The sequence below is a fragment of the Sebastes fasciatus genome, chromosome 16 (genome assembly GCF_043250625.1).
Source record: "Sebastes fasciatus isolate fSebFas1 chromosome 16, fSebFas1.pri, whole genome shotgun sequence".
NCBI lineage: Eukaryota > Metazoa > Chordata > Actinopteri > Perciformes > Sebastidae > Sebastes > Sebastes fasciatus.
Genome location: NC_133810.1, coordinates 28,358,477 through 28,383,633, shown reverse-complemented (window position 1 = coordinate 28,383,633; position 25,157 = coordinate 28,358,477). Strand labels below are relative to the sequence as shown.

Below are 25,157 nucleotides of genomic sequence, written 5' to 3'. Positions count from 1 at the left end.
ATCAAAATCAGGGAAGTATTACCAACATTATAATGTTGGTAAGTACACTTTAATAGAGCTGTACTAGTGCCTACTCTGGCTTTATGTGCTCCACTGACTGATGTATATAATGTGAGATCAACAGGCTGCAGATCACCAACACCCCTAAAGGCCAGTTTGCTAAAGAGCAGTTTGGGTTTCCATGGGATGAAGACAAAGTCAAATAAACATGACAGAAAACCGCGTGACCTCCCGCTGTCGCCACTGCTATCTTGTGAACTGGAAGCTGTTTTAAATTATACAATACAAGTCTCCTGAGCCTGACAATTGGATCAATTTGCTGTTAAGAAATCAAAATGTTGATTTTAAAAACAGCACTATTTTGTATTAAATAGGAAACATCCATAATAATCTATTTTGATACGTAGCAGATGTCTTTTTTCATAGTGGGCTGTTTCCACCGTGTAAAGATAAGGACCTCTGGAGAGGAGGCAGGCGGGTAGACAGGCAGGCTTCCTGGATCAAACAAGTGGACCGGCACTTTGTGTTCAAAGAGCAGCCTTTGTTGAGTCTTCAAAGCCAAGAATTGTTATGCAACAGGCGCCTATGTACTCGGAATTAGCTCATATCTTTTATCTCCACCTCTCCCCCCTTGCTTCTTTTCATTTGATCCTTTTTTTTTCTCTCTCATTAAAAACTACAGTCAGTGGAGAGCGAGCCCGTTGCCATCAACTTGAATGAAATCCTTACATGACAATTCAAAGGGCATTTTGGTTCAGTCGTCCCGGATCTGCGCTGTACTTATCGCTACGCTCTCTCTCTCTCCACACCCTCTTTACTTAACTGTGTATCCTTCACCCGGGTTGCCCTAGGACTCGCTAACGGGAAGAACAGTCCAAAAGAAATGGGCACAATGGCGTGTCTGCGTGTTTAATGATGAGCACGTGTTTCTTATCATCAATCTCTCTGACCTTCACTGTCATCTGGGTTGTCGTCATCGTCGTCATCATCAGGTGACGCCGTGGCTAGACCTTCACCTTGAGACCTATCAGCACGAGCCCGCCGTGTATCCTGGGAAACAGGAAGAGTAGCATTTTGCATTCATGCGTTACTGTTACAAACAGTTCAATGATAAATCTGTAAAACAGAAATCAGATAGCAAATAGCTTTACCTGCTTATGCTGCTGGAGCAGGTTGTCCAGGTTGTGACGTCTCTTGTAATTGAAATAGAAATTCTTGCACTGTGCCTCGCTTTTGGTGCCCACCATTTTGGCAATGGCCGTCCAGTTTCGCCCGTGCTCGACTAGCCCTGGTGCGGGACAAAGAGAGATGACTCAGCATTAAAGATTTGGAGCCTTTGGCAAAGATAACTGGGTACTGAAATTACAGATGAAGTGTGGAAAACCTGTATTGAAAATATTCACAGTAGTTCATAGTAGTTCGTGGTGCATAGACTGCACTTCTCTCCCACTAGATTACAAAGAATATTCAAGGATACATCAACCCTCTGTTTGAAATATTCAAAAGATCAAGGAACAATTGCAAACTTTTTGGAGTCATTTATTTGATTTCTTTGCCAAAGCTTTTAATAAGGAGTTTCCCCCCATCCCTCCAACCATGCTATTTAGGGTGGTTGAGCCAGAAAGAGTGAAGGATAGGTACAAAGCTCAGGTCATCTCTATATCCACAAATACTGGAAATTTGAGAAGTCCCAAATATTTGACATGTGGCTGAAGGAATTAGGAAGTATTTTACATTTAGAGAAAATATGACTCACTATGTCAAACAGAGAGGGGCTCTTTCAGAGAATTTGGCAACCAGTCGTTAGTCCGATTGAGAAATTAGAGTGAATGGTTAATGGTCTAACAGTTTAACTGTCATGTGTCAGTACCTCGTAACTGATGAGATGAATTGTGCAGCTTTTCCTCTTTTGTGATACCGCCAATTGTTTCTCTTTTCTTTAGTTGTTTTTTTCCTGTGCAGTTGTTGCTTGTTTTGCTTTCTATACAGATGTTGAAACTAGGGCTGTTAATCGATTAAAATGTTGAATCATGATTAATCGCATGATTGTCCACAGTTGCCCGTGATTAATCGCAAATTAATCACACATTTTGTGTCGTACATAATGTACCGTAAAAGGGAGATTCGTCAAGTATTTAATACGGTTATCAACATGGGAGTGGATAAATATGCTTGTTTTATGTAAATGTACGTATATATGTATTATTGTATATCGATTAAAAACACAAAACAATGTCAGATTTTGTCCAGAAACCCTCACAGGTACTGCATTTAACATAAAAAATATGCTCAAATCATAACATGGCAAACTGCAGCCCAACAGGCAACAACAGCTGTCAGTGTGTCAGTGTGCTGACTTGACTATGACTTGCCCCAAACTGCATGTGATTATCTTACAGTGGGCATGTCTGTAAAGGGGAGACTCGTGGGTAATCATAAAACCCATTTTCAGGTCAAGGGACCCCTTTGAAAATGGCCACGCCAGTTTTCCCTCGCCAAAACGTAGCGTAAGTTTGGAGCGTTATATAGCCTCCTTCGCAACAAGCTAGAAAGACATGGTTGGTACCAATGGCTTCTTTAGGTTTCCTAGTTTCATATGATACCAGGATCTCCACTAGCTTTAAAACTGAGCCCGCTACAACCTTACAATCGCAAGTTTTGAATGGCGTTAAAACAAATTTGTGTAAATGCATTATTATCGTGTTAACTTTGACAGCCCTAGTTGAAACACAGATTTTGAGCCTTTAAAGAAAGAATATAAAATAAGAAGAAACCACTCGTCATGTGTCCTAAGCTAATGCTATATTAGTCTAATTCACGTCATTTTATACAGCGTTTAAATTGGATTCAGCTGAAAGGAACAGCTGAGTGGTGTAGCCAAGTCATCAAAGCCTGATTTGACACGGACATACATACTTCTCATATTTCCAATTATGCTCTACTGCTGCAGTTGTTTTTTATTATTGAGGGCAAACCTTTGGTATTGCAGTAAAATGACACTCTACTCTGTTGCTATGGTTTGCTGCTGGTCTTCCCCCATCCTGATTAACACTGAGCTGTTCACACAATCAGCTTTGACGGCGGTCTCACTTAACTTTGAAACTACTCACTGCCAAGCTGCAGTGAACTGGAAGACTGCCATTTACCTTTGACATTAGGGCTTCTCTTCTCTAAATCCTCTAACCCCTGTGACCTCCCCTCCCTCCCAGCCCCACTGAGACGAGGGATACTGGCAGCTTGACAAATCACCACGGAGCTAACACACAAAGCCCCATTACTGCTCCAGCTAAATGAGGGAATGGGGGCATTGGGGCTTTTAGAAGTGACTCATCTTATTTAGTTACTTAAACATGCAGACAATCCATAAAATGTTGAGACAGGAGGGTGTTGTATGTTTTGTGAGATACAGTAGACACCTAGAGACAGCACATACTAAAACGTCCTAACAAAAACACATCAGATCTCCATGTAGCCTCCTTTGTTTTGACCACTATGGCAACTTCATCTAGCAGCCATAAAAATACGCATAAAAACACTCTCACACACACAACGATCACTGTCAGCAGTATCCTCCAAAGAATCTGCACTGTTAAAAAGTGTTTTATTGCCGAGCACCGCACATAACACGTTCAACAAGAAATATTTCTCACAAGTTGCGGCACCCTGACCTTCACTTAAATGTCTTAACATAAACGTACGCTCGGTTGCTCAACCGTCTTGACAGTTACATTTGTCACATGACAAATGACAGTAGGTAGAATGACACATGACAGATCACACATTTAACTTCTTCAATGCTGCCAGCTCTGACGAGATGGATGTTTTTTTTTTTCCATTCCTGGATTATCATACAACTTGACATAAATAAATAAAATATGAGTGTTATAGTGTTAACATAGCGACAATCTATCCATTCACATTATATCCTTGACGAAAGTCCTTGAGAGAGCTAAGATTAGTTAATATCTTCATTTTAAATTCTTTGGTTTGGTAGATACTTGGCATGACAAAAATGATTATTGTAAATGTTATAAGGAATAACGTCACAACGTTACATTTTTGTTATGGATGCACTGATCCGACTTTTTAAGTCCTGATACAGACACAGATACCTGGGCTTTGGGTATCGACCGATACCGAGTACCGGTCCGATACCAGTGTTTAATTAATAATCTGTATGCCTCACTGTGTGGGAGTGACTGCACCATTCTGTTATGTGTAAGACAACATCAGGCTTGACTTAATCATTGCTTTCCTAACTTTTTAAAACAAAATGTAACAAATAAAATACATAGATATAGATTTACTGAATTGTTGTTTATTATTAGAATAATAAATTGTACACCAGCAACTTGGTTAAAAATCTTCAAAATTAACAGGAATTATAAATCAAGTGTAAACCTTTTTAATTAAATTGGTCAAAACAGGAAATTATACAATTTTTTTTATACACATATAATGTGTATAGTATATAAACATAGAATTGAAATGAATAGATCCGCCCCGTTGTCACCGATACCCGATCCAGCTATTTGAGTCAGCATCGGCCTGATATCCAATCTGGTATCGGTGCATCTCTAATTTTTGTTGAAGTTGTAAGACAGGAGTTAATTAATTTATATGGTAATCTTTTTTATTTTTGTTGTGCTGTTAAATTATGTGTAAGGTGTTATTTTGTCCAAATAATATACTTGCAGCAAGCCTTTGTAATAATAAAAAAGAAAAATAATTAATATCTGAGCTCAACATGACAAGACCCTGTTTGATCACACATCTGCTTGCAAGGAAAAGATGGACATTCAATGAAAAGCAACCTGTTAAATTAGATCGCAGGTGTGAAATTACATTGACTACAACAAAAAACTGTTTTTTTAAAATAATATTAGTTCCTGTTCCCTCTGTGAAAACGTCCAATATGACTGCCGGGCCTGAGATGTGTTAGCCTGGTATTAACACCGGGGCTTATGCAGATCAACAGGTTACAACAATGACTTTGAGGGGAACTGTGTTCAAGGATAAAAGTGATTTCTGAACGTGCTTTGTCATATGACTAGAGGTTGTGCGGGTCTCTTTTAGGTACACTAATCCACAGATATATCTAGCAAACAGGTCTGACTGCCTGAGGAGATCACAGCAGCAATGTATTTTTTTTAAGAGGGAAGCAAATCTCCCAAGAGAGTCTTAATTAATCCACATTAATCCCTTTATTTACTCCCCCCAGTCTATGGGTCTTGGTACTCAGGGAACCCTACGTAAGACCAACAAAGCCGAGCCAAAAGGGGGGGAGAGGGGGCCCACATGAATGGCATATGACCTGACTAATGACTGCAGCGGTGCAGTCTGAGACCAGGCACAGTATGAAACAAGACCAAAGTAACTTTAAAATGATCTCGAAGATTTGACAAAGTTTTTGAATAATAGATAGTGATCTTTGGAGGAAGCTGCAACTGTTACGCTCTGTTGCTTCATGGATGGCTTTAAAAGATCACTTCTGAGAAGCCAGCAGAGCAGCAGTAGAGCAAAAAGAAGAAAAATATCACTGAAACCCTTCATGGGTCTCTGACAGCTTCCAGTAAAGCACCAGCACGAGTTTCTATTTGTGGGAACGCATGTGCGCATTCATTCCTGAGTGCATGTAAGAAACGGACAGGGCGAGGCAACATCAGATAACCAGAAGAGGAAAAGAGAAAGACTGGAGGAGGAGAAGGGGGGGGGGGGACAAGAAGGAAAGATCATAAAAAGCAGAGGAGCCACAGCAACGCAGAGAAAAGAGAGGAAACAGAGAGATAATGAAATAAAATGAAACACTACCTTTTTTGGCGACCTCCATCTCCTCCTCGGTCCAGCGAGAAGTTTCTCCGGTTTCACCAGCACCAGCTAAATCACAAAGAAGAAAGACACAGCCCCATCAGCACTGATAGAAAGAGAGAGAGAGAGAGAGAGAGACGGCGGGAGGGTAGAAAGACAGAGAGAGTGACAGTCCTCCCTACGGCCGTCTCCTTCTCATGGCCACTAATCTAATAATCTGTTTACATTCAGGGGCTGCCGAGACCTGCTCCCTCACTTACACTCTTGCTCTAGCTCACTCTCCTACTCTCCTACTCTCATTCCTCTCTCCCTCCCTCTCTCTCCCCTTCCCCACAGCCCAGAGCGAGCCCTCCTCCTCTCTAATCCACAAGGGGAGGGCTTTGGTCAGCTGATGTAGCACCAGACAGTGGAGTTGAGAGCCCTGCCTCCCGCTTTGGGAAATGGCCTTGGATGGAGACAAATAGACAGATAGAACAGCCAGCCCGAAACCCTCCCACCCCCTTCTACTGTGACACTGCACTGCATCGCACGCACACAGCTACGCACACCCCCACGCACACCCCCCCACGAAATTCACAGAAGTGCACGGTTGGTGCGTAGGGGGGGACCGAGTGAACTCTAGCCCACTCTCCTCACTGATACTGTGTAAACATTTGGACTAATATAGCAGCAGATGTACCCTTGACATCAACAGGAGGTTTGCCCCTTACCAACCCCCCACCACCAACCTCAACGATGAGGAGATCAATTCTCACTGTTTAGACGGCTCCTACCAAAAGGTCCCCCGGCCACACAGTCTGTTACACTTAGTTAAACAAATGTCTACTGTAACTCGACTAGACTTCCTTTTCTCGTGGCAAAACTCACATGTTCTCCCCGTGACAGTTTAGGCCCCTCGAGGGTGGTCATTAATCTCGGGGCTATGAAAACAGACCGGGTGTCTGCCTACAGCGTAGCATCTCACCTAACGACATACACACACGCACGCTATCCCCCCACGGCTTTAAACAACATCCTACCCCCACTGAATCAGCAGCTTCCTCAACTTGCCTGGCATCATTTCAACTGGTCAGGACTGACAGAAATACCCTTTAGAACCTAGCCCACTTACTTCTAAGAAACACCATAGCTGCAAGGGTTACAACAGTGCAAGCAAACAGCCACACAAACCACACTGGAGCCGCCCACTAAGGGAGATTACGGTTGACTCAGTCCTACGTAAACCATGATACGCCCAGAACAGGGCCAGAAAGGTCAGCGGGTTGAGAGGATGGAAGGACACACTGCAGACGGTTAGTTAATCACATTATAGGGGCAGACCTTGCATAACTCAGACTGCTGAGAGAGAGGTAGAGCTCAGCAGACAGACAGCAGAGGGAGCAGGTGGCCGAGAACCAAAGCACATTTACAAAACAGTGAATTAAAGATACAGATTAACGCCACAACAAGCTTAACACACAGGGGCTTGGATACCTGCAAACCTGATCTAGCACGGTGACAGACTTCAAAGCATGGAAGTGCGTGACCGAGTGCCATGACAACAGCTCTACCAGAGCAGCACATTGCCATGGTGATAGACAGACTACATACAGCTTCCTGAGTGGAGTGCAGTGCAGGACAGAGTCCGTCTGACACTTGGCAATGAGTACCTGAAACCAACTGTCAGCTATTAAGCTATAAACAGCATTTGGACGTACTCATTTTAAGGGGGAGAAAGCCAGCAGGGCTATATTCTGATTAGGGCTGGTTATCGATTAAAATAGTTAATCGCGATTAATCACACATTTTTTATCTGTTCAAATACCTCAAAGGGAGATTTGTCTAGTATTTAATACTCTTATCAACATGGGAGTGGGCAAATATGCTTGCTTTATGCAAATGTATGGATAAATCTAGTATTGTAAATCGATTAAAAATACAAAACAATGTCAAATATTGTCCAGAAACCCTCACAGGTACTGCATTTAGCATAACAAATATGCTCAAATCATAACATGGCAAACTGAAGCCCAACAGGCAACAACAGCTGTCAGTGTGTCAGTGTGCTGACTTGACTATGACTTGCCCCAAAACTGCATGTGATTATCATAAAGTGGGCATGTCTGTAAAGGGGAGACTTGTGGGTACCCAGAGAACCCATTTTCATTCACATATCTGGAGGTCAGAGGTCAAGGGACCCCTTTGAAAATGGCCATGCCAGTTTTTCCTCGCCAAAATTTAGCACAAGCTTGGAGCGTTATTTAACCTCCTTCACGACAAGCATGGTTGGTACCAATGGATTCTTTAGGTTTTCTAGTTTCACATGATGCCAGTATCTTTACTCTAGCAGTATGAACACTGTCCCTTACACCAGGCCATTCAGTAGTCGTGTTTCCATTCAAATGTCAAGCGAATTTCAAGCCAACTTTTGAAATGTCACAAAGAAAAAAAAGAAATGTGAAATAGGCACGTTTCCATCCATGGAGTGAATAAACTCGGCTACAGCATAGTATGGCCAGAAGCTGGTAACCAGTAAACAGAGTAGAAGAAGTACAGGTTGCGAACCAGAAACAAATCAGCATAACGCCATGGCCATCTAACCAACTATGAAAGAATAATGGAGAGAGGTTTTCAGGAATTTGTTTCAATTGGGTATGTTTTAATTGTTCTCTCATGTCAGCTAGTATTGGCCATGTTTCATGCTGTCCGGAGACGAAGACAAGCACGTTATGGGAATATCCGTGAAGACGCCGACAGTGGAAACAGCTCATCAGTCATGTGAGTAAAATGTTCACTATGTCGGAACTTATTCGGCAAAGGCGTTTCCATAAACCAATTAGTGCATCAACTCTTTTTCGACAAAGGCAGAAACCACCTCAAGCGAGCTTAAAACCTTTTTTTTTTTTGCAATTGAGGAACTTTTATCGAAAGTTTTGCCATTTCCACACAATACTTAAAAATGTGCATAAAAATATGTGAGTGGAAACACAGCTAGTGACAGCACATGATTATTCACAAGAGAAAAATGAAAGTACATTTCAGCCTACTGTGACATTTAAGAAGCTAAATGGGATGCCAGAGAATGTGGACACTGTGACGGTAATTGTTAAAGTTGATGGCAAAAATCACTGCACGCTTTTTGGCACGTTGCATAACCTCAATAAACGGCCAATGTTAAAATCCACCAATTCTAAATAAGAAACAACTGAATTTTAAATGATTCACATGTGGAATCTTTGTAAGTACAAAAGGATTATAAACTGAGTGCAGACTGAGAGACTCCACCAAAATGTGACTTGCAAATAAATTCAAGAAGTGACACAGCCAGCTAAACAACATGTAAAGTTCAGTGAACTAGCTAGCCAAGAAATATAATAACAGCATTACTGCATTCTTTTCTTCACATATTTTGTGATGAAACATTGATGGCTGTATTTTTTTTCTCTCAATTCTGTGTCAGTAAGTGTGTAGCTGTGTTGTAAAAACAACCTCCAGAGAGCATCCCCAAGAGGATTCACCTTTATTAGCATCCATGGAGGCTACTGGAGTCTGGGGTTTTGCAGGCTCCTTCATGGACTTCTGCATTGAATCAGGCTTCGGGAGCTGCTGAGGCTCTGGCATGGCAGGCTCAGGGAGAGGGGGAGGCGCCTCCTCAGCCGCCACAGACGCAGCCTCATTGGCCATGGAGCGTGTGGTGATCCTTCCCTTACGGCGGCCCTGGCTGTTGGCAGTCTTCCTGCCACGCGGCGTGTTTTGCTCCTTTCCGTCCTCGTCCTCCCCACCGTCACACTTGTCTTTGTCCTTGCCAATGTCCCTGTGGTTTTGGAGAGAGAAAACACAGCTTAAGAGACTGTTGGTACAGCAAATAGCTATTCCCTTTTGACTCAGCAATAACGGGCCCTTTTAGTAATCTGCTCTTTATCTCCATGACTGAAAACACGAGAAAAGCATATTTGAAATTGTCAACACTCGAGCCACACAGACTTGTTAACAAGTTAGCAAATTGTCTCGTGTGTTAGCCACACGCCAAAACAGACACTGCTTTCCTCCGCCAAGTCATGAACACGCATCACTGCACCAACGGCCCAGGGATGTGAAATCTTCCCATTAATTATTTTATGATCTGTTTATCATAATGTGTAACTCAATAAGACTAATCGAATCTTACGATATGATAAAAGTCACCTCCTGCGCCATTACAGCTGAATGTGAGCAAGCTTTGTGAATTCTTCCCTCTTGTGTTCATTCCTATTCAGTGTCAACAGGTTAGGTCCAGGAGGGACTGCTTAAACAGCACAAGTTACAGTCATGTCTATTGTTTACAGCAGTGCTTCTCAAAGTGGGGTCCGGGGACCCTCAGGGGTCCTTAGCAATCTGTCAGGGGGTCTGCAAAATAATTTGCTATATATTACAACATTGTGCTGTATCATTAAAAAGTGCATTTCTACAGATGGGGACCATTTGCACCAATAAAACAAGCATATTGTGTCCATTACTCCCACACACGTTAGCTTTGGAAACTCTGATATGATTGTGACACACAGCAATAAGTTAATTATTTTTAAGTTGAAGCACTTTTTGAAAGTCAGCTTTAGAATGGTAAATTGTTTAAACATCTGGATTTATTAGGACTATGCCAGTCTTGTTGCTACTGTTAAGATCTAAAAGCTATTAAGATCAATTACTTGAAAAGTATAAATTATGTCAAGTTGAGTCCAAATGCAATTTGATTAAAATTACCTCCTCTTGAAAAGTCAGTGAAATTAACATGATGTCAATTGAAATGTGTTTCTGTTTATCACTATGAAACAGGTCTAAGTATCTAGGCTGAAAAGTTTTAGAATACCAATAGTTCCACTGGCATAAGAGTACAAATGGTGGTAAGCATTAGGCTTTAATCGGCATTAGGATTATGAGGGGGTCCTTGGAAAATGCTCTCCTCTGTCCAACCCCTATAGGTTGGGATAATATCGTTGATATACACAACAGTAACTGTACAGGGTTGTTGGAGTACCAAGGGTGAATGTCTGGCTATTTGACTTTCAAATACCAGCACATCTTTTAAATAAGAGCATTAAAAGATATCAAGCTACACATAATAATGGCAATAATTAACTGAAAGCACTTAAATATAATGGAATACATTTACCTATTAACAAAAGGAGCTTTAACTGCAGGGCCTCATGGACTACAGTGACACCAGGACAAACAACTATTTACAACTCACCTAGGCTCCTCCTTTTCATCTTTCTCTTCCTCGTCCTTCTTTTCCTCGTCCTCTTTTTTCTCGGTTTTCTCAGATTTGTCCTCTTCGGTTTTCTCGTCCGACTTGTCTTCTTGTGAGGGACGTGTTATTTGCTGGAGACAAAACATAGGGGGGAAATATTTAGTTGTTTCTCCTTGAAACAAAAAGGAAAAAAGGTCAATGTGTAGATTAGTAAAAGTGATTTTTAGGTTGAGAGAAGTAAATACGAAGCAGAGAATACTTTTCAGTCCTTAGTGATATTAATGCTTTGATTCAGATGTAAAAAAAACTACCCTGAAATACATTTAGAAAGGTCATTCAAACAATCGCAAGCATTCATTTCTTCTAAAAGGCCAATATCCTGTGTATGCATCTTCCAAGAGTCTGATACTGCTATACTATGATAGAGGATATACCACATACTTCTGTAGAAGCTTTATACCTGCTTTATCATAACCTTACCCTATACTACACCCCTCATTTACACACTTCCTGCATGCTATCAAGCAATAGACGTCTTCAAATGGTATAGCAGTGGCTGCATTGGCCCTGTGAGCCCAGAGGACCATAACAAATTACAAAAGTACAACAGAAGACGGGCCTGATTGAATAGTATGCTTAAATATTCTCTTTCAGACCAAGTGAGGTAAATCGCATCTGGTTAAAGGACTTACTGCTTTCAAGCTGAATGATTTCCTCAAAACTAATATAATATCAATGTAATACAACAAATGTAAAACTAAAGACTAGAGTTACAAGATGAAACGTCTAGTCGTACATTCTGTATGCAGATAGGTGAAAGGCTATGTCATATTTTAATAATCTCCACATTGTCCAGCATCTGCAGAAACATATGTGACACAAACAACTGCAAACATTGCAGATATTGTTCACTGATCAGTCTGCTTTAATAAAAAAATTTAAGTGGCAATAGACACGTTTTTTTGCTTTAACTTGTCATTATCAAGTAAGTGTTTATTGCACAATGTAACGGCTATAGGATAATGACACCATCTGCATTTAGATTGGTTCCCTTCCTATAAGCCTTGCTTTCACTCCTGTCTGCTATCTAAAGGGAAAATGAAAGATAAATTTAAGGCACAAAGTAAGCGCATCAACCATTGCGCACATTCTCATCATGCAGACAAAACAGGGGTTCCCTGGTAGCTATCTCCAGTCACAAAAGACCATCAATGCAAGTATCCCCCAGTAGCAGAAACGGTGGGCGGTGGAACAACCGAAGTAACTGTGGAAAATAAAAGGGCAGTGTGTGTCCTGTGCAGTGTCGCCAACTCTTTTCCAATGAAAGTAGCTAGAAGAACTACTTCCAAAAGTTGCTAAAAGTCGCTAGATGACATCATGCGCTCGTTTGCATATCGGTGACGACATCGAGCATCTATTTGCGTAAGTGGTTGTGTCGGTTTCAGCGAGGGAGAGGCCGTCTGCGCACTGTGCAAGAGGAGAGAGAGAGACTCCATGATCTTGACAGAAGAGTCGTGGACTGCAATTACTCTGAGCAGCATTGAGAATGAATTATAATTTAATATATTTCTTGCTTTTTCCATGATGGTCTGAATAAGTCGCTAAATTTGTCGGAAAGCGATCCAGTTGTCTTTGCGACAGCAGCGCCAATAATAATGTCAGGTAGAAATGCTAGGGGTGGGAAGAAATCGTGAGTGTGGCCAGTTCTCATGTCTGATTTATATCAGTAAATCCCTCAAAGAGAGAAACGGGTTTGACCATGACACTCATGACTGTTATGCCACGCTGCAAGTAGTAGAAAAGAGCAGTGGTAGAAAAGAGGATCATCTTAATATTCTAAATGAAAAAAAAAATGGTAGAGGTTGAAGTTCAGATGAATAATGCCTACAAGAGCCGAGTGAAAACATCATTCAAAAGTGAATTTTAAAAACCGGTCCAACAGAGTGATTGAGGACAGAGCAACATTCTTTATCATCAGTGCTGGCGCAGTAACCACAGAATGCTTCCTCCTGCCTGTTCCATGAAAGCGCTGTGCTGGAACAAGTCTGGCTATGCCAAGCCAAACATCCCATGCTGGTACCAGATGGGGCCAAGGAATGCGCTTCACTCAATGGTAAAGGCAAAAAGATATGGACTGAGGCAAAGAGTGGGAAGACGGGGGTACAACTAAAAAAAAAAAAAAGGCAATGGCCGCCGTCTATTTTACAACAACGTGCTTCTGCACACGAGGAGTCTGCCTGACATTTAATACAGCTGATAAAGTGCTTGAGAACTCCACAAAAACAGGCAGTAAGCAACAGCAGTTTGAATTAGTGGCTGTTCTAGCCAGCTCTAACCAAAGACAGCTAATAATCAGATGGGTTTTGCCTTCTAGGAGCGGAGCTACATGACTAGCAAAATCAAATTAATAGTATTAGAAAGAAAACTGCATGTGATGCTACCTCAGGTTTACCCCACACATACTGCTCAGCACACAGCCTTTCCTTCATTGCTGTTAACTCTATTTGTCAGGCCTTTGCTAACAAGCTGCTTTTGCATTTACTTTTTATGCAGATCTGAAATTCTAGATGTGATGGTGCCAGAGGTGGGACCAAGTCATTGCTTTGCAAGTCACAAGTAAGTCTCAAGTCTTTGCACTCAAGTCCCAAGTCAAGATAGGCAAGTCCCTAGTTCTAAACTTTGAATTCTGAGTCCTAAACGAGTCATAATGCACTCCTCACCAAATGTAATTAGTTTGTTCATAACGTCATTTTAGCAGTAACTGGTGCCAATTGGCGCTCAGTAATGTAACGTTAGTTACCTCCACCAAGGCCGAAGGCCTATGAAGGAGGTTATGTTTTCACCGGCGTTGGTTTGTTGGTTTGTCTGTTAGCAGGATTACTCCAAAAGTCTTCGATGGATTTGAATGAAACTTTTTGGAGGGGTGGAGTGTCGCACAATGAACAATCCATTAGATTCATTAGATGATCTGGCTTTAGGAATTTTTTTAAAGACTCCGATCGGCCAGAACATTAAGACATCTGGGTATAACACATGCGCAGTGTCACTTATGACACATTGATGACGCATGCCCCCGCCTCTTTCCTTCAGAGAGAGAGACAGAGAGAGAGCGAAGGGTTGGAGGGGGGAAAACCTGTAGATTCAGCGTTTTTTTCACATGAAACTCTGTAAAATTACAGTTGAGTTCGACCAAAGCACACTTGGTGATTGTTGGAAAGAGTAACGACGACGGTTTAGGTGAGTTTTATTTTGTTTCTGTCCAGTTTGAATGAAGTGTTTTACGATGCTCCGCTACGTACAGCTGATCTCAACATAAACAAAAATACACGTGGATGATAGCGCAAGCTGCACAGAGAGGGGGAGCATTCGTACTCGGGAACCTTGCCGGAGGTCTGCGCTCTCCGAGTGCCATGCTAGTTCTTCATGGTTTTGTCCTGCATCTTGATTGGATACTGTTGGATTGGTGCGAACAGAATGGATCTGGGGAATTAAGTGTAAGATAATCAAATGCAAGTCACAATAATATTCATCAAAAATAAAGAGTCCAGAGATCAACAAAAAAAACACCAATTTTTAGGGATTCAGCAATAAACAACAAAAGATAGAAATTCAGTTTGTTCAGTTCAGTTTTTTTCCCCCGTGAGTATATCCTCTTCTCAAACAAACAAATAAAAGATCTCTCAAAAAGTAAATAAACCCATCTCCGACGATTGCCTTCGAGCACAAACTTTTTAATCTTTGCGCTTGGGGGAAGGTATTAAGTATTTTCAAGTCAAAAGGCTCAAGTTCATGTGAAGTCATTGGTGTTAGAGTCCAAGTCGAGTCTAAAGTCATCAAATTTGTGACTCAAGTGTAAGTCATGTGACTCGAGTCCACACCTCTGGATGGTGCTTTTTACAGTATTTCAAAAGTGTGTTAACCCATATTTAGAATGTCGCATCCGCATGCTAAAATAGCATAGGAGTATTCATAGTAACACGTGGTATGATGGTTCTACAGTATGATGATGCAGCAGCACTGTTCTTTAGGGGAAGCCCTGCAGATTCAGAGCTCAGATTGCAGGTTGATGTATGCAGAGAGGACCATGTCAAACTTGGATCGGGACTTAAACGCTTGACTCATTTCCTGCCTGCAAAGCATGTTTTTGGCACTCGACAATTTCAGAGATTTTTTTTTTTGCAAAGCAGACCAGTCCGTTTTAGATCTGTTATCCTCCCCATACATGTCCTTCAGTGAGATGCTGTTCTGGTTGGGTCAGGGAGCGCTCGTGTTTGCTTTGGAGGTGGCCAGAGAGCCGTGGCATTCCTGCCTCTTCTCCCCACACTGCGTAAAAGAGCCTCTACATAGATGTTCCCCAAAAGTCAATGAGGCCCTGTGGTTCTGTGGTTCTTCTGTGTTTTTAAATGAAGCTCTTTCCTGACCTGGCTTGAATATTTTGAGAGTTTTAATTTCTCCCCTCTTTTGCTGATTCACAAGTGCTGTTTGATTTAGGAAATGACAGAGCCACAAGTCAATCTTCCCTTTCCTACCGCAGAACTTAGGCCACCAGAGGAATCTCACACTCTTGCTTCAAGCTATTTCACTGAAGGAATAGGAAATGAAAAATCTACTAAATTATTACTATGCATTACCTCTATCATTGCAATTCACTACAGATATTGCCATCATCATCTGACACAATTACTCAGAAATAATGTCTCTTGAAACATTCTAGTAAAGGAAGGAAAAGAACAGGAAATAAATGTAAACAAATATATCTAACGGTAGCATGGTATATAGCTTGCATTCATTTTGGATAAAATGCATAATCCAGCGGATTGAATTCCCGAGCGATCATCCCAACAATTTACTGTCAAAATGAAAGGTAAAAAATACCAAGCTTTAGCCACAGTTACCCTGGTTACTGGGAGCTCTGTAAGGGAAAAACTATTCATCGTCAGTGCTACAAACCAATGAAATCTACTTGACAAACTTTACTGCCAGGCAAATAAGAAAGGAGCTCTCAAGGAACATTTTTTGCCCTTTTGGACCCCAACAGACAAGGACAGAAATATGCAAAGAGTAATACATATGTTGCCCTCCTTGTATATGTGATGCTATATACAGTATACTGACCATAATATGAATAATATTCAAAACAATCCAGGAGATGGCTACATTGCGTTTCCTAGAGAAGATATCCATCTCTATTCTATAAGCTTTACTTTGCCTACCAGAACAGGAAAAGTATCTCAGTAACATCTTCACACATGAAACATTTTACCACCTTTAATTTTCAAAACACTACCACAGTTACATTGGTAGTAAAACTACTAAAATGTTGCACTGACAACTGCACATTTATCACACTATTTTTAATAAATGCTGATGTTCTGTTTATCTTTCATTCTGACATTTTACCATAAACATCTACCTGACATTTGCTCTTCTGATGTATGTGTTAGCAAGTTAAACAACAAAAGATGGCCTGTAGCGCAGGTTTATTTGTACATCAGATTCAATTTAAGGGATCTGTGTAGAAATTAAACTGGATTTTTTGCCTCCTCCGCAGTCTTTGTTTTACATTTCTATTTGGTTCTCGTGACACAGCTGATTAACAGATAAGCAAATATATTTTTAAATATATTGGTTTATTGCCGTGGATGTAAATGACGTCTGTTTTAGAGCTCATCAGTGTGTTTGATTTAATAATAAGTCAATTTGTAAACATTGACAGTTCGGATAACTGATAATAGCCACTTCTCTAAAAAAAATATGATTAAAGGGCGTCCTGGTGAATCAGCGTTCCAAGACCAGTTAGACAACTACCACATTACTGCAACATTACGCTTTGTGTGAACTGCCAAACAAACTAATGAAGGTGAAGTTACAGCATCAAGTTAAACAACATAATCACTTAGTGACTGCACCTCTTCTCAAGCAGATGAATATTACACAATAATAAACATTCGATGTCAATTACATTCAAGATCATCAAAATGCCACACTGAACTGCAGCTTGTCCTAAATGGGCCTGCATATAAACAGACCAATAACACTAAAGCTGCACAAGGGAAAACTTTTTTTTAATGGATGAAGCTGCTAGGCTAACTGACAGAGATATACAGATGCTGTGTTTTTTTTGGCAGAGCAATATGAGCGAGAAGACCAGGTAGTTAAGGTGCAACTTTTAAAAATAGCCAATGAAGTGGTAGCAGACAGTGGGGGGGGAGCATGTGTAGGTTTCCTGTGTAATGTGAGTTTTACTGGGGGGGAGGCTGAATATTAATTTAGATCAGATGTGCAGTTATTAAGATCAGCTGACACGGGGGACATATACCTCATGTTTGACGCACATTTGCTCAAGGAATGTTATAAAGCTGCCAGCGTGTCTAACCTCTAATACACTCTGCACTATAAAATATGACATTAAAAACAAATTCCTACATTTTCTCCTCTGAACAGTCCCTACCCCATAGCATAAATACACATGCATTCCACATAGTTTGGGCTTGACACTTAAATTAAAAACCATGTCTGCACGTGTCCTAGAAAAACCAGCCTAAAATAGCTGAGTTTGACAGCCTACGAGCCTCAAGTAAATATGTAGGCTAAGGAGCGAGCTGCCCGAGCAACAGAGCAACAGAAAACACGACAGAAAAAAACTAAGAAAAAACAGAACAAGTGTGCGGCAACTAAAAAGCAAACACTGTAAAGCTAGTGACATACCTGCAAGCTCATTTGCTGGTCACACAACCCCCTTTGCTCTGCTGTGAGCCACAGCTTACTGGTGTTGTAAATGTGAGTTTACCCTCCAGTACTTCCATAGCGGTTGTAACGGTAGCAGTAGAGGGGCAGGACAGCACCATAGCAGAGCTCCTTAGAAGGGCTGCCGGGCCACGGCACCGCCGCACATATTCCGGGAAAGCGTGTCATCAGGCCGCTTAAGCCGCCCAAAGAATTGTCCATCTCACATGCACGCACTAATCTATGCAGGGTCACTCAAGGTAATCCCTGCCGAGCACTCCTCTTTGATTGGCACTCACAGCAGCAGAGTGAGTTTTTGGGCCTGTCAGATGGCTGGGCTGTACCAACTCGGCTGTTTCAGAGAGGGGTGACTCTCTCTCTCTCCGTCTCTCTCTCTCTCAACAGAGCAGAAGAAAGAGGAAATGGAAAACGAGAAAAAACCACAATAGCACACACACTCAGCGGATAAGCTGCCAGCGCTGACTCGGTCTCGCTCAGGGTTTTTTTTTCTCTCAGTTTCACTCACTCGCCCTACATTCCACTGCTCTTGCTTTTGCTCACTCGGTCCTCTTCCTTCCCTCTCTAATGACTCACTCGAACTGCATTTGTTAAGTCACACCAGTAGCTCCACAACATCCTGATGTGTATTAGGGCAAAGAGAAAAAACAAACTGTATTCACGACATTCTCAACAACCACAAGATGGTTTAGGAAAAAGCACTAAAGCAACTGACCTGAATCTCAAGAGATGACCATCTTACACCCGCTTTTACAATAAAGTGACAACCCATGAAAACTATGTTTGTATGTGCTCTAACCGTACAACATTTGTGTAAAAACAATATTGTAGGAACCACATTTAATGACGAACAATGACATCCATGTTAAGCAGAGCACTACAGATGCTGAGCTGGATCTTGTGTGAACATCGACAACCTCAAAAGTCTGACTCGTCAAAAAAGTGTTTGACCAACAATCCCTTTTCTGATTATCTCAGTGACTATGTTTACATGCACACTAATAATCCACTATTATTCTGAATATGACAATATTACAAATTTGATACGGGTCATGTAAACAGCATTTGTTGTTTGGATATTCTTAATTAGGCCTTATTCCTGATGGAGAATTTTTTCGATTAAGACGTGTGGGATATGCCGATATTCAGGTTTTAGGAGCATTCTTGGACATATGTATACAGCGCAGTCGGAATATGCATCTCAACTGGGGTTTTTACAGCAGTTTGCGAAACACGACCTCTCGCCTGTTTACAGTCAGCTCTGTGTTTTGTACACAAACCAACTAGCCGACAGTTTGCAGAGATGCATGCCCAAAAGAAAAGAAGGAGAGACATACCTACTTTTAAATATTATGAAAGACTTGGATATCAACAGGTTTTTGGATATGCGCAAATATTGCAAACGTAAACCATTTCAAGAAGATGGAGGAGTATACACGGCTGCATGTAAACAGGAATATTAATTTTCATTAGCCATGTAGAATGGCACAGAATATTCTGTGCATGTAAACGTAGTCACTGAGATCAAGTGCCTGGTGATGTATAACTTCCAAGAACAACAAAAGCCCAGGCTGCTTTTCAAACTCTGCATGAATGAACAACAACAACAAAGTCAACTTGTTTAATGCTCTCCTGGTTGAGTATGTATGTTGTAACACTGTAAGCATATGAAATGTCAGTGTGCTCCAAAATACACAGAGATAGTGTTTTCTTCAGTTAGCTATCATGAGCTGTCACAAGCTGCCAATACAGAAAGACATTTTCCCACAATTACTTAGTATGGATCCACCAGCAGCTGAGAGAAGACATTCTGTGACATAGAGTGCTATGAATGGTACAACAACTAAAAGGCTAAATATGGCTGAGGTGAACCACACATGAAGAAATCATACCAGTCACTTAGTAAAGTAACCATCTTTTGGCACATTTCCACCGAGCACTCCATTTCAGTTTATGTCATTACACATTATTTTCGCATTTCTATTAGCAAAAGTTGTGGATGGTACCAACAGAACCACTCCATCTAGCACCATACACTGCAGAATAGCCAAGCTGCTGTCAATAGACCCCAATTTTTAATTCACTCTACCCAGATTTGAAAACAAATGGCAGCTCTCAAAACTACGCTTTGTACACTACTACGCCGTACAATTGTACAGATCATCTGTTACGGCACTTGCACGTGGCGTCGCTATGGCGATCAGCTGAGAATCCCGCCTACACTGAGGGGTTACTATCTGCAGTGGAAACATGGCATAGAGTAAGGGACATGGTACCAAACGTGGGTTGAGCCGAGGAAAGCCCTACCATGCAGTGGAAACACAGCTTTTGTGTTCAAGATGTAATCATGAACTCTTGCGACCTCCACCTCCTCCCATTCTATAACTGTGTTACACAGCGCATGTACTCAACACAGAGACAGAATGTCCTGTACAAGGACTAGGGCATCAGTTAAGTAGGGAAAAGCCCAGCAAAGAGGAAACACCCAACAGAATGAGTGAGATCAATATTTGATGTCAGCCAACACACCAGGGGTTGTGAGACGGAGAATCTTTTTTTACTGGATTTGGGTGTGAGGCGATTATTATATAAAGCCCTAAACAACAATCTGTGTACAACAACATATCTCCATAGTTTGACAGTAATTTCACAGAGGCTTTAAAGGAGCAGGCTGCTCCTGTTTGTCTCTATACTTGATACTGTGACAAATAAATCTTTATGGAGCCACATGCAGGAGAGATAGCAATAGGATCAAACAGATGGTCTTAAAACTAACCTAGCTTCTTCTACATTATATATTATAGAAATGCACATACTTAATTTGTCCTAAGTTTCCCTATGTTCTTTTTTTAAGTTATTTTTTGGGGGCATTTTACCATTTTTATTGACAGTGGATAGAGTCTTGGAAAGGGGGGAGAGAGAGAGAGTGGATACGGAAAGGGCCACAGGCCGGATTCGAACCCGGACAAACGCGGTCAGGACTGAGGCCTGTTACATGGGTGCCCACTCTACCGACTGAGCTAACCAGGCGCCCTTCCCTATCTGATGTTACATTTGCCATAGCCTGACCTTTTGTCTCTGTGTGTTTTGAATCTGTGTCTATAGGAGCTAAACATAGTATACCATCATTACGTGTGTGCGTTATTAATGGATTTGAAACAGGGCTGCAGGGCTATTCGTTAACGATCAATCTGCTGATCATTTTCTCGATGGAGAAAATAAAGACATGCTTTGCTTGATCCTTTTGCTTTCTCTGCTGCATGTGGCTCCATAAAGATTTATTTGTCATGGTATCAAGCACAGAAACAAACTGGAGCGTCTCCCTTTAAAGCCTCAGAGTGCAATTATTTTCTAGGTGGAGAAAATCATCAGCTTTCCTGCTAGTTTATCCTGATACAGTGTGAACATGTCAGGACATCTCACTGTACATCGGAAGACTTGGTTCAACTTTCATCAGACTCAAAACTTTGCCAAATGAGAATGTACTGCGAGTGACAGCGTCAGTTTCCTGAACACATTTTCCAGAATGTGCAATCTTATTTTTATATAATTAAATGTTGAGATTAATCTATATTTGACTGTATTTGGTAGGGGAGGGGGCGAACAAAAATCCATACAGCATAGTATCACAATATTTAGCGTGGCATTATTGTATCGATACACGGACGTCATGTATTGATCTTTTATTATATAAACTATTAACCTCTATTCTGTCTTTGAGAGGTAGTAGGCTTAGTTTTGAAGCTTAAGTGAAGATACTGGTATCATATGAAACTAGAATACCGAAGGAATCAATGTCATGTTAGCTTGTCGGGAAGAACGCTAAATAACTCTCTAAATTTACGCTAAATTTTGGCGAGGAAAAACTGCATTTTTAAAAGGGGTATCTCAAGATATGTGAATGAAAACTCTGAGATGATCTAAGTAAAAACTGTATCTTATTATTAGATAAAACAGATGTTGACAATCTGCATAATTTGCAGTTGAAAAAAGGTAATAAATACCAATATATCTTATCGCAATACTCAGCATATTACAAAATGTTTAAAATCGCCTAAGATTCATAAGTATCATGATAATATCGTATCGTGGGGGCTATGGTGATTCCCACTCGTAGTATTTGGTGAAGTATACATATTCTATCTTTTACAGATAATGCTGATGGATCTTTAGGTGAACTGACAAAACAAGCAAGTCAAACTGCAGCCAGTTTATAATTCAAGAAAAGGTGGGGAGTGTCTGCTTCCTGTTTCACTCACTCTGCCCCGCAGCAATGTAGGGGGCAAATCTTTACGAGGTGTGGCGTGATATATGTGCTCGACGTATATCGGTCACATGAAACAGAATAGAAACAGGTGTGGCAAAAGTCAGACAAACCCAATGCTGCAATGCAGCATGTGAAACCATCACACCCATAGTTAACTGACAGAGTTGCAAATTCCCCCTAAATACATTGGTTTCTCTAAAAAGTTTGGTCAGATCTAAGATGTTAAAGTTGAAGTATTGCTCTTCTAGATTTAAACTTAATTTGAACTTCAACGTCTTCATCTTACATACTCCTTTATTCCTATTTTTCTTATGATTCTTCATGCTTATTTATAAGAGCAACTTTAGTGTCCCATTTCCCCCCCCAGGGATCAATAAAAGTATTTCTGATTCTCATTTATTTCTCCGAGCATAAAGAGTAAATGGCCAGCATCTTGTCAACCACAGAAGGAACAAACTGTAAAAAGATAATTGATAGATGTCTTACATTTACCTGGTTCCTTCCTCTTCGTCTTCCATAGTTTCGCCTCACCAGCGTCTTGTAGTTGTGGTTCTTCTTGGTGAAGTAGTAATAAAGGACACAGTCAGCAACACACTGGAACGAGAAATGGCAACATGTAAAACTGAAACTGGAGGCAACATGTTCAAGCATTTACTTGTTTTTTTAGTCCTGGCAAAGTTCATCAAGATGTAGTTGATATGTGTGCGACCAATGAGTGAAGGATTATTACACAGAGTGCAGAGTTATTCATATTTATGTTAATTTTACAAAAAAGAAAAAACACTTCACCAGAATAAGCAGTTCTAACGGGTCTTAAAATAAATGCTTAAATAGTCACTACTAAAAGCTTCATTACAGCCTGTAGGACTCAATTACAACATTGAAATGTTAAGTATATTTTTAGAGCTTTAAAGTCATAAATCCCAATTTCTGACTTTAGGAGAGTTTGTCTTTAATGGTCCCCCCCAAACAATATCAATAATATCCTGCTACATAATCCAAAAATGGGCACATGAGCAGTGGTTTACCTTTCTCTCCAGATAAGAGGCAATCAGGCCAAAGTTCTTGGGGTGTTGGACAAACCTGGAAAGAGATGCCAGTCGTTACTCGTGTGCCGAAGCCAAAAATATATCAGTCCAAGCCCAAGGTATCATTAAGGTCTATAAACCGTAGCTGCATTTCAGACCTACTGGGACAAACTGTGGCGCAAACTTCTTGGGCCGCTACCAAAACCAAAACAACTCACTTCTCCTTAAAGATCTCCTTTTCGTGTTCGGTCCAAACATTCATGAACTGCCGGGCTTTGTACACCTTCATCGGGTCGTCCATCAGGCCGTTCATGTTGATGAACTTCACTCGCCTCTGCTCGGTGTCGTACATCATGGGAGGGATGACTGACATTTGTCTCATCTGTTTCTCATTGTTCTGTGGGACATGGACAGGGGAAGTGGCCAGTTACTCCAACAGAGAACAGTGTCCCTTGTTCAGAAAACCATCTTCATTCTTATGGAAATCTGCTCCCTGCCTTTGTGATTTATGTAGATTAAATGTATTCAAGATGATGCAGTAAGTGAAACACTACACAGATCTCTCCCTCTTCAAAACACAAACTGTGATACTTCTATTTAGGCTGTTGTCATCTAGGTAATTGGTTTCACATCTACACTGTAATATATTTAAAAGGCACTTCAGATAATACCAACCTCCTGCTCAGAAAGGCCATCTATGATTTCAGAAATCTCATGCTCGCTTCTCGCAATTGTTGCAGAAAGGCCTGTTCCTCTTTGTCCAACCCTGCGGGGAAAAAAAGGGGATAAATGAGTTACAAATGTTACAATTGTATTTCAAATGTCACATTAAATTTGTATGCTGGGCAAAGACAATAACAGTTGTGTTCCATTCTTTTCAAAGAAAATAACATTTCCAAGCATCCATTACTTATTCACAGTTTTCCAACCAAAACCAGAGTCAAATTGTTAAAGAGGACCTATTATGCTTTTGTGCTTTTTCCCTTTCCTTTACTGTGTTATATAGTTTTTTGTGCATGTAAAAGGTCTGCAAAGTTACAAAGCCCAAAGTCCACGCCAAAGAGAGTCACTCTCCCCCACAGAAACACTGCTGGGGAACTGCCGGAAACGCCTCGCTTGAAGTCCTGCCTTTTCTTCTGTAACGTGGTGATGTCACCAAGTAACACATTTACATAATACTTGCCCAGCGGCTAGTTTGGCACACCCTCAAGCAAAGTAGTTCAAGCGGAGTCCGAAGAGTTTGGTTCGGTTGACCAATCAAAGCAGGCTGGGCTTTTCGGGAGAGGGGGTTGAGGGGGCAGGAGCTCAAACAGAGCGTTTCAGACAGAGGGTGAAAACTTTGAACATTAAAGCATGTAAACATGTTCTAGTAGAAACCCAAATTACGAGTATGCACCTGAAAATAAGCATAATAGGTCCTCTATAATAAGAGCGACAGGAGAACGTTTTTGGAACTTTCAAAGCTCTGTTGTTAACGAACAGAATCGTTGTACCCATCATTAATGAATAAAAGAGTCTCTGACCAGCTTGCTCCCTCCTTCACGGTCTGGCAGTCTGCATAAACAGTGCCAACTCTTTACTTGGAGATTTCAATGAAAGCACAAAAGCATCAGCGGCAGGAACAACCAGACGCTGGACCCTGACCCCGTCTCCCACCCTTCCCAGAGGCACCCAGACAGCCAGTGTCTCTGCCCAAAGTAGGCCACCACACACCACCTAGTGTCCTCTATGTAGGTGATAGCTGAACACGCATCTCTTAAGAATGGAGGAGACAATTTTAATGTCTGGGTGTGGCTACACGTCTCGTCAGCATCATCGATGCATCAAAAGATTGCTAGAGTGAATATGATTTCACTCTCAGTGCCTCCGTCTTTGACCACGTCCCCACATTCACTGTTTTAAACTAAATGTGTTTACTTCAGTCCTGTGCTGCGCAATTTGAGGTGATGTGCACAATCTAAAAAGGGCCACTGCTGTATGAAATAAAAGCAAAAGTTCATATTCCATTTTAGGCCTCCGTTTTGTCCTATCTGAGCGTCTACTCCCAGGCAGACAAAACAACTCTGTTAGCAGTATTAAACAGAATCAGTGGTGGAATAAAACC

General features: G+C 41.2%; 1 protein-coding gene across 8 annotated transcripts in view; it reads right to left on the bottom strand.

Moving 5' to 3' along the window:
- ncor1 (nuclear receptor corepressor 1) overlaps positions 1–25,157 on the bottom strand; it is a 70,450-nt gene that overhangs the window by 26,455 nt on the left and 18,838 nt on the right. For 3 of the 8 annotated variants that reach the window (XM_074611613.1, XM_074611617.1, XM_074611618.1), the window contains exons 11-20: positions 23,729–23,819; positions 23,272–23,450; positions 23,054–23,108; positions 22,512–22,619; positions 14,387–14,494; positions 11,015–11,145; positions 9,306–9,601; positions 5,812–5,877; positions 1,152–1,288; positions 951–1,050 (exon numbers count right to left, since the gene is read on the bottom strand). In XM_074611613.1, coding sequence (XP_074467714.1) covers positions 951–1,050; positions 1,152–1,288; positions 5,812–5,877; positions 9,306–9,601; positions 11,015–11,145; positions 14,387–14,494; positions 22,512–22,619; positions 23,054–23,108; positions 23,272–23,450; positions 23,729–23,819 — 1,271 coding nt within the window. Of the gene's footprint in view, positions 1–950; positions 1,051–1,151; positions 1,289–5,811; positions 5,878–9,305; positions 9,602–11,014; positions 11,146–14,386; positions 14,495–17,722; positions 17,866–22,511; positions 22,620–23,053; positions 23,109–23,271; positions 23,451–23,728; positions 23,820–25,157 lie in introns of those variants that run through there. The other 5 variants (XM_074611615.1, XM_074611620.1, XM_074611614.1 and 2 more) reach the window with 4 other exon arrangements.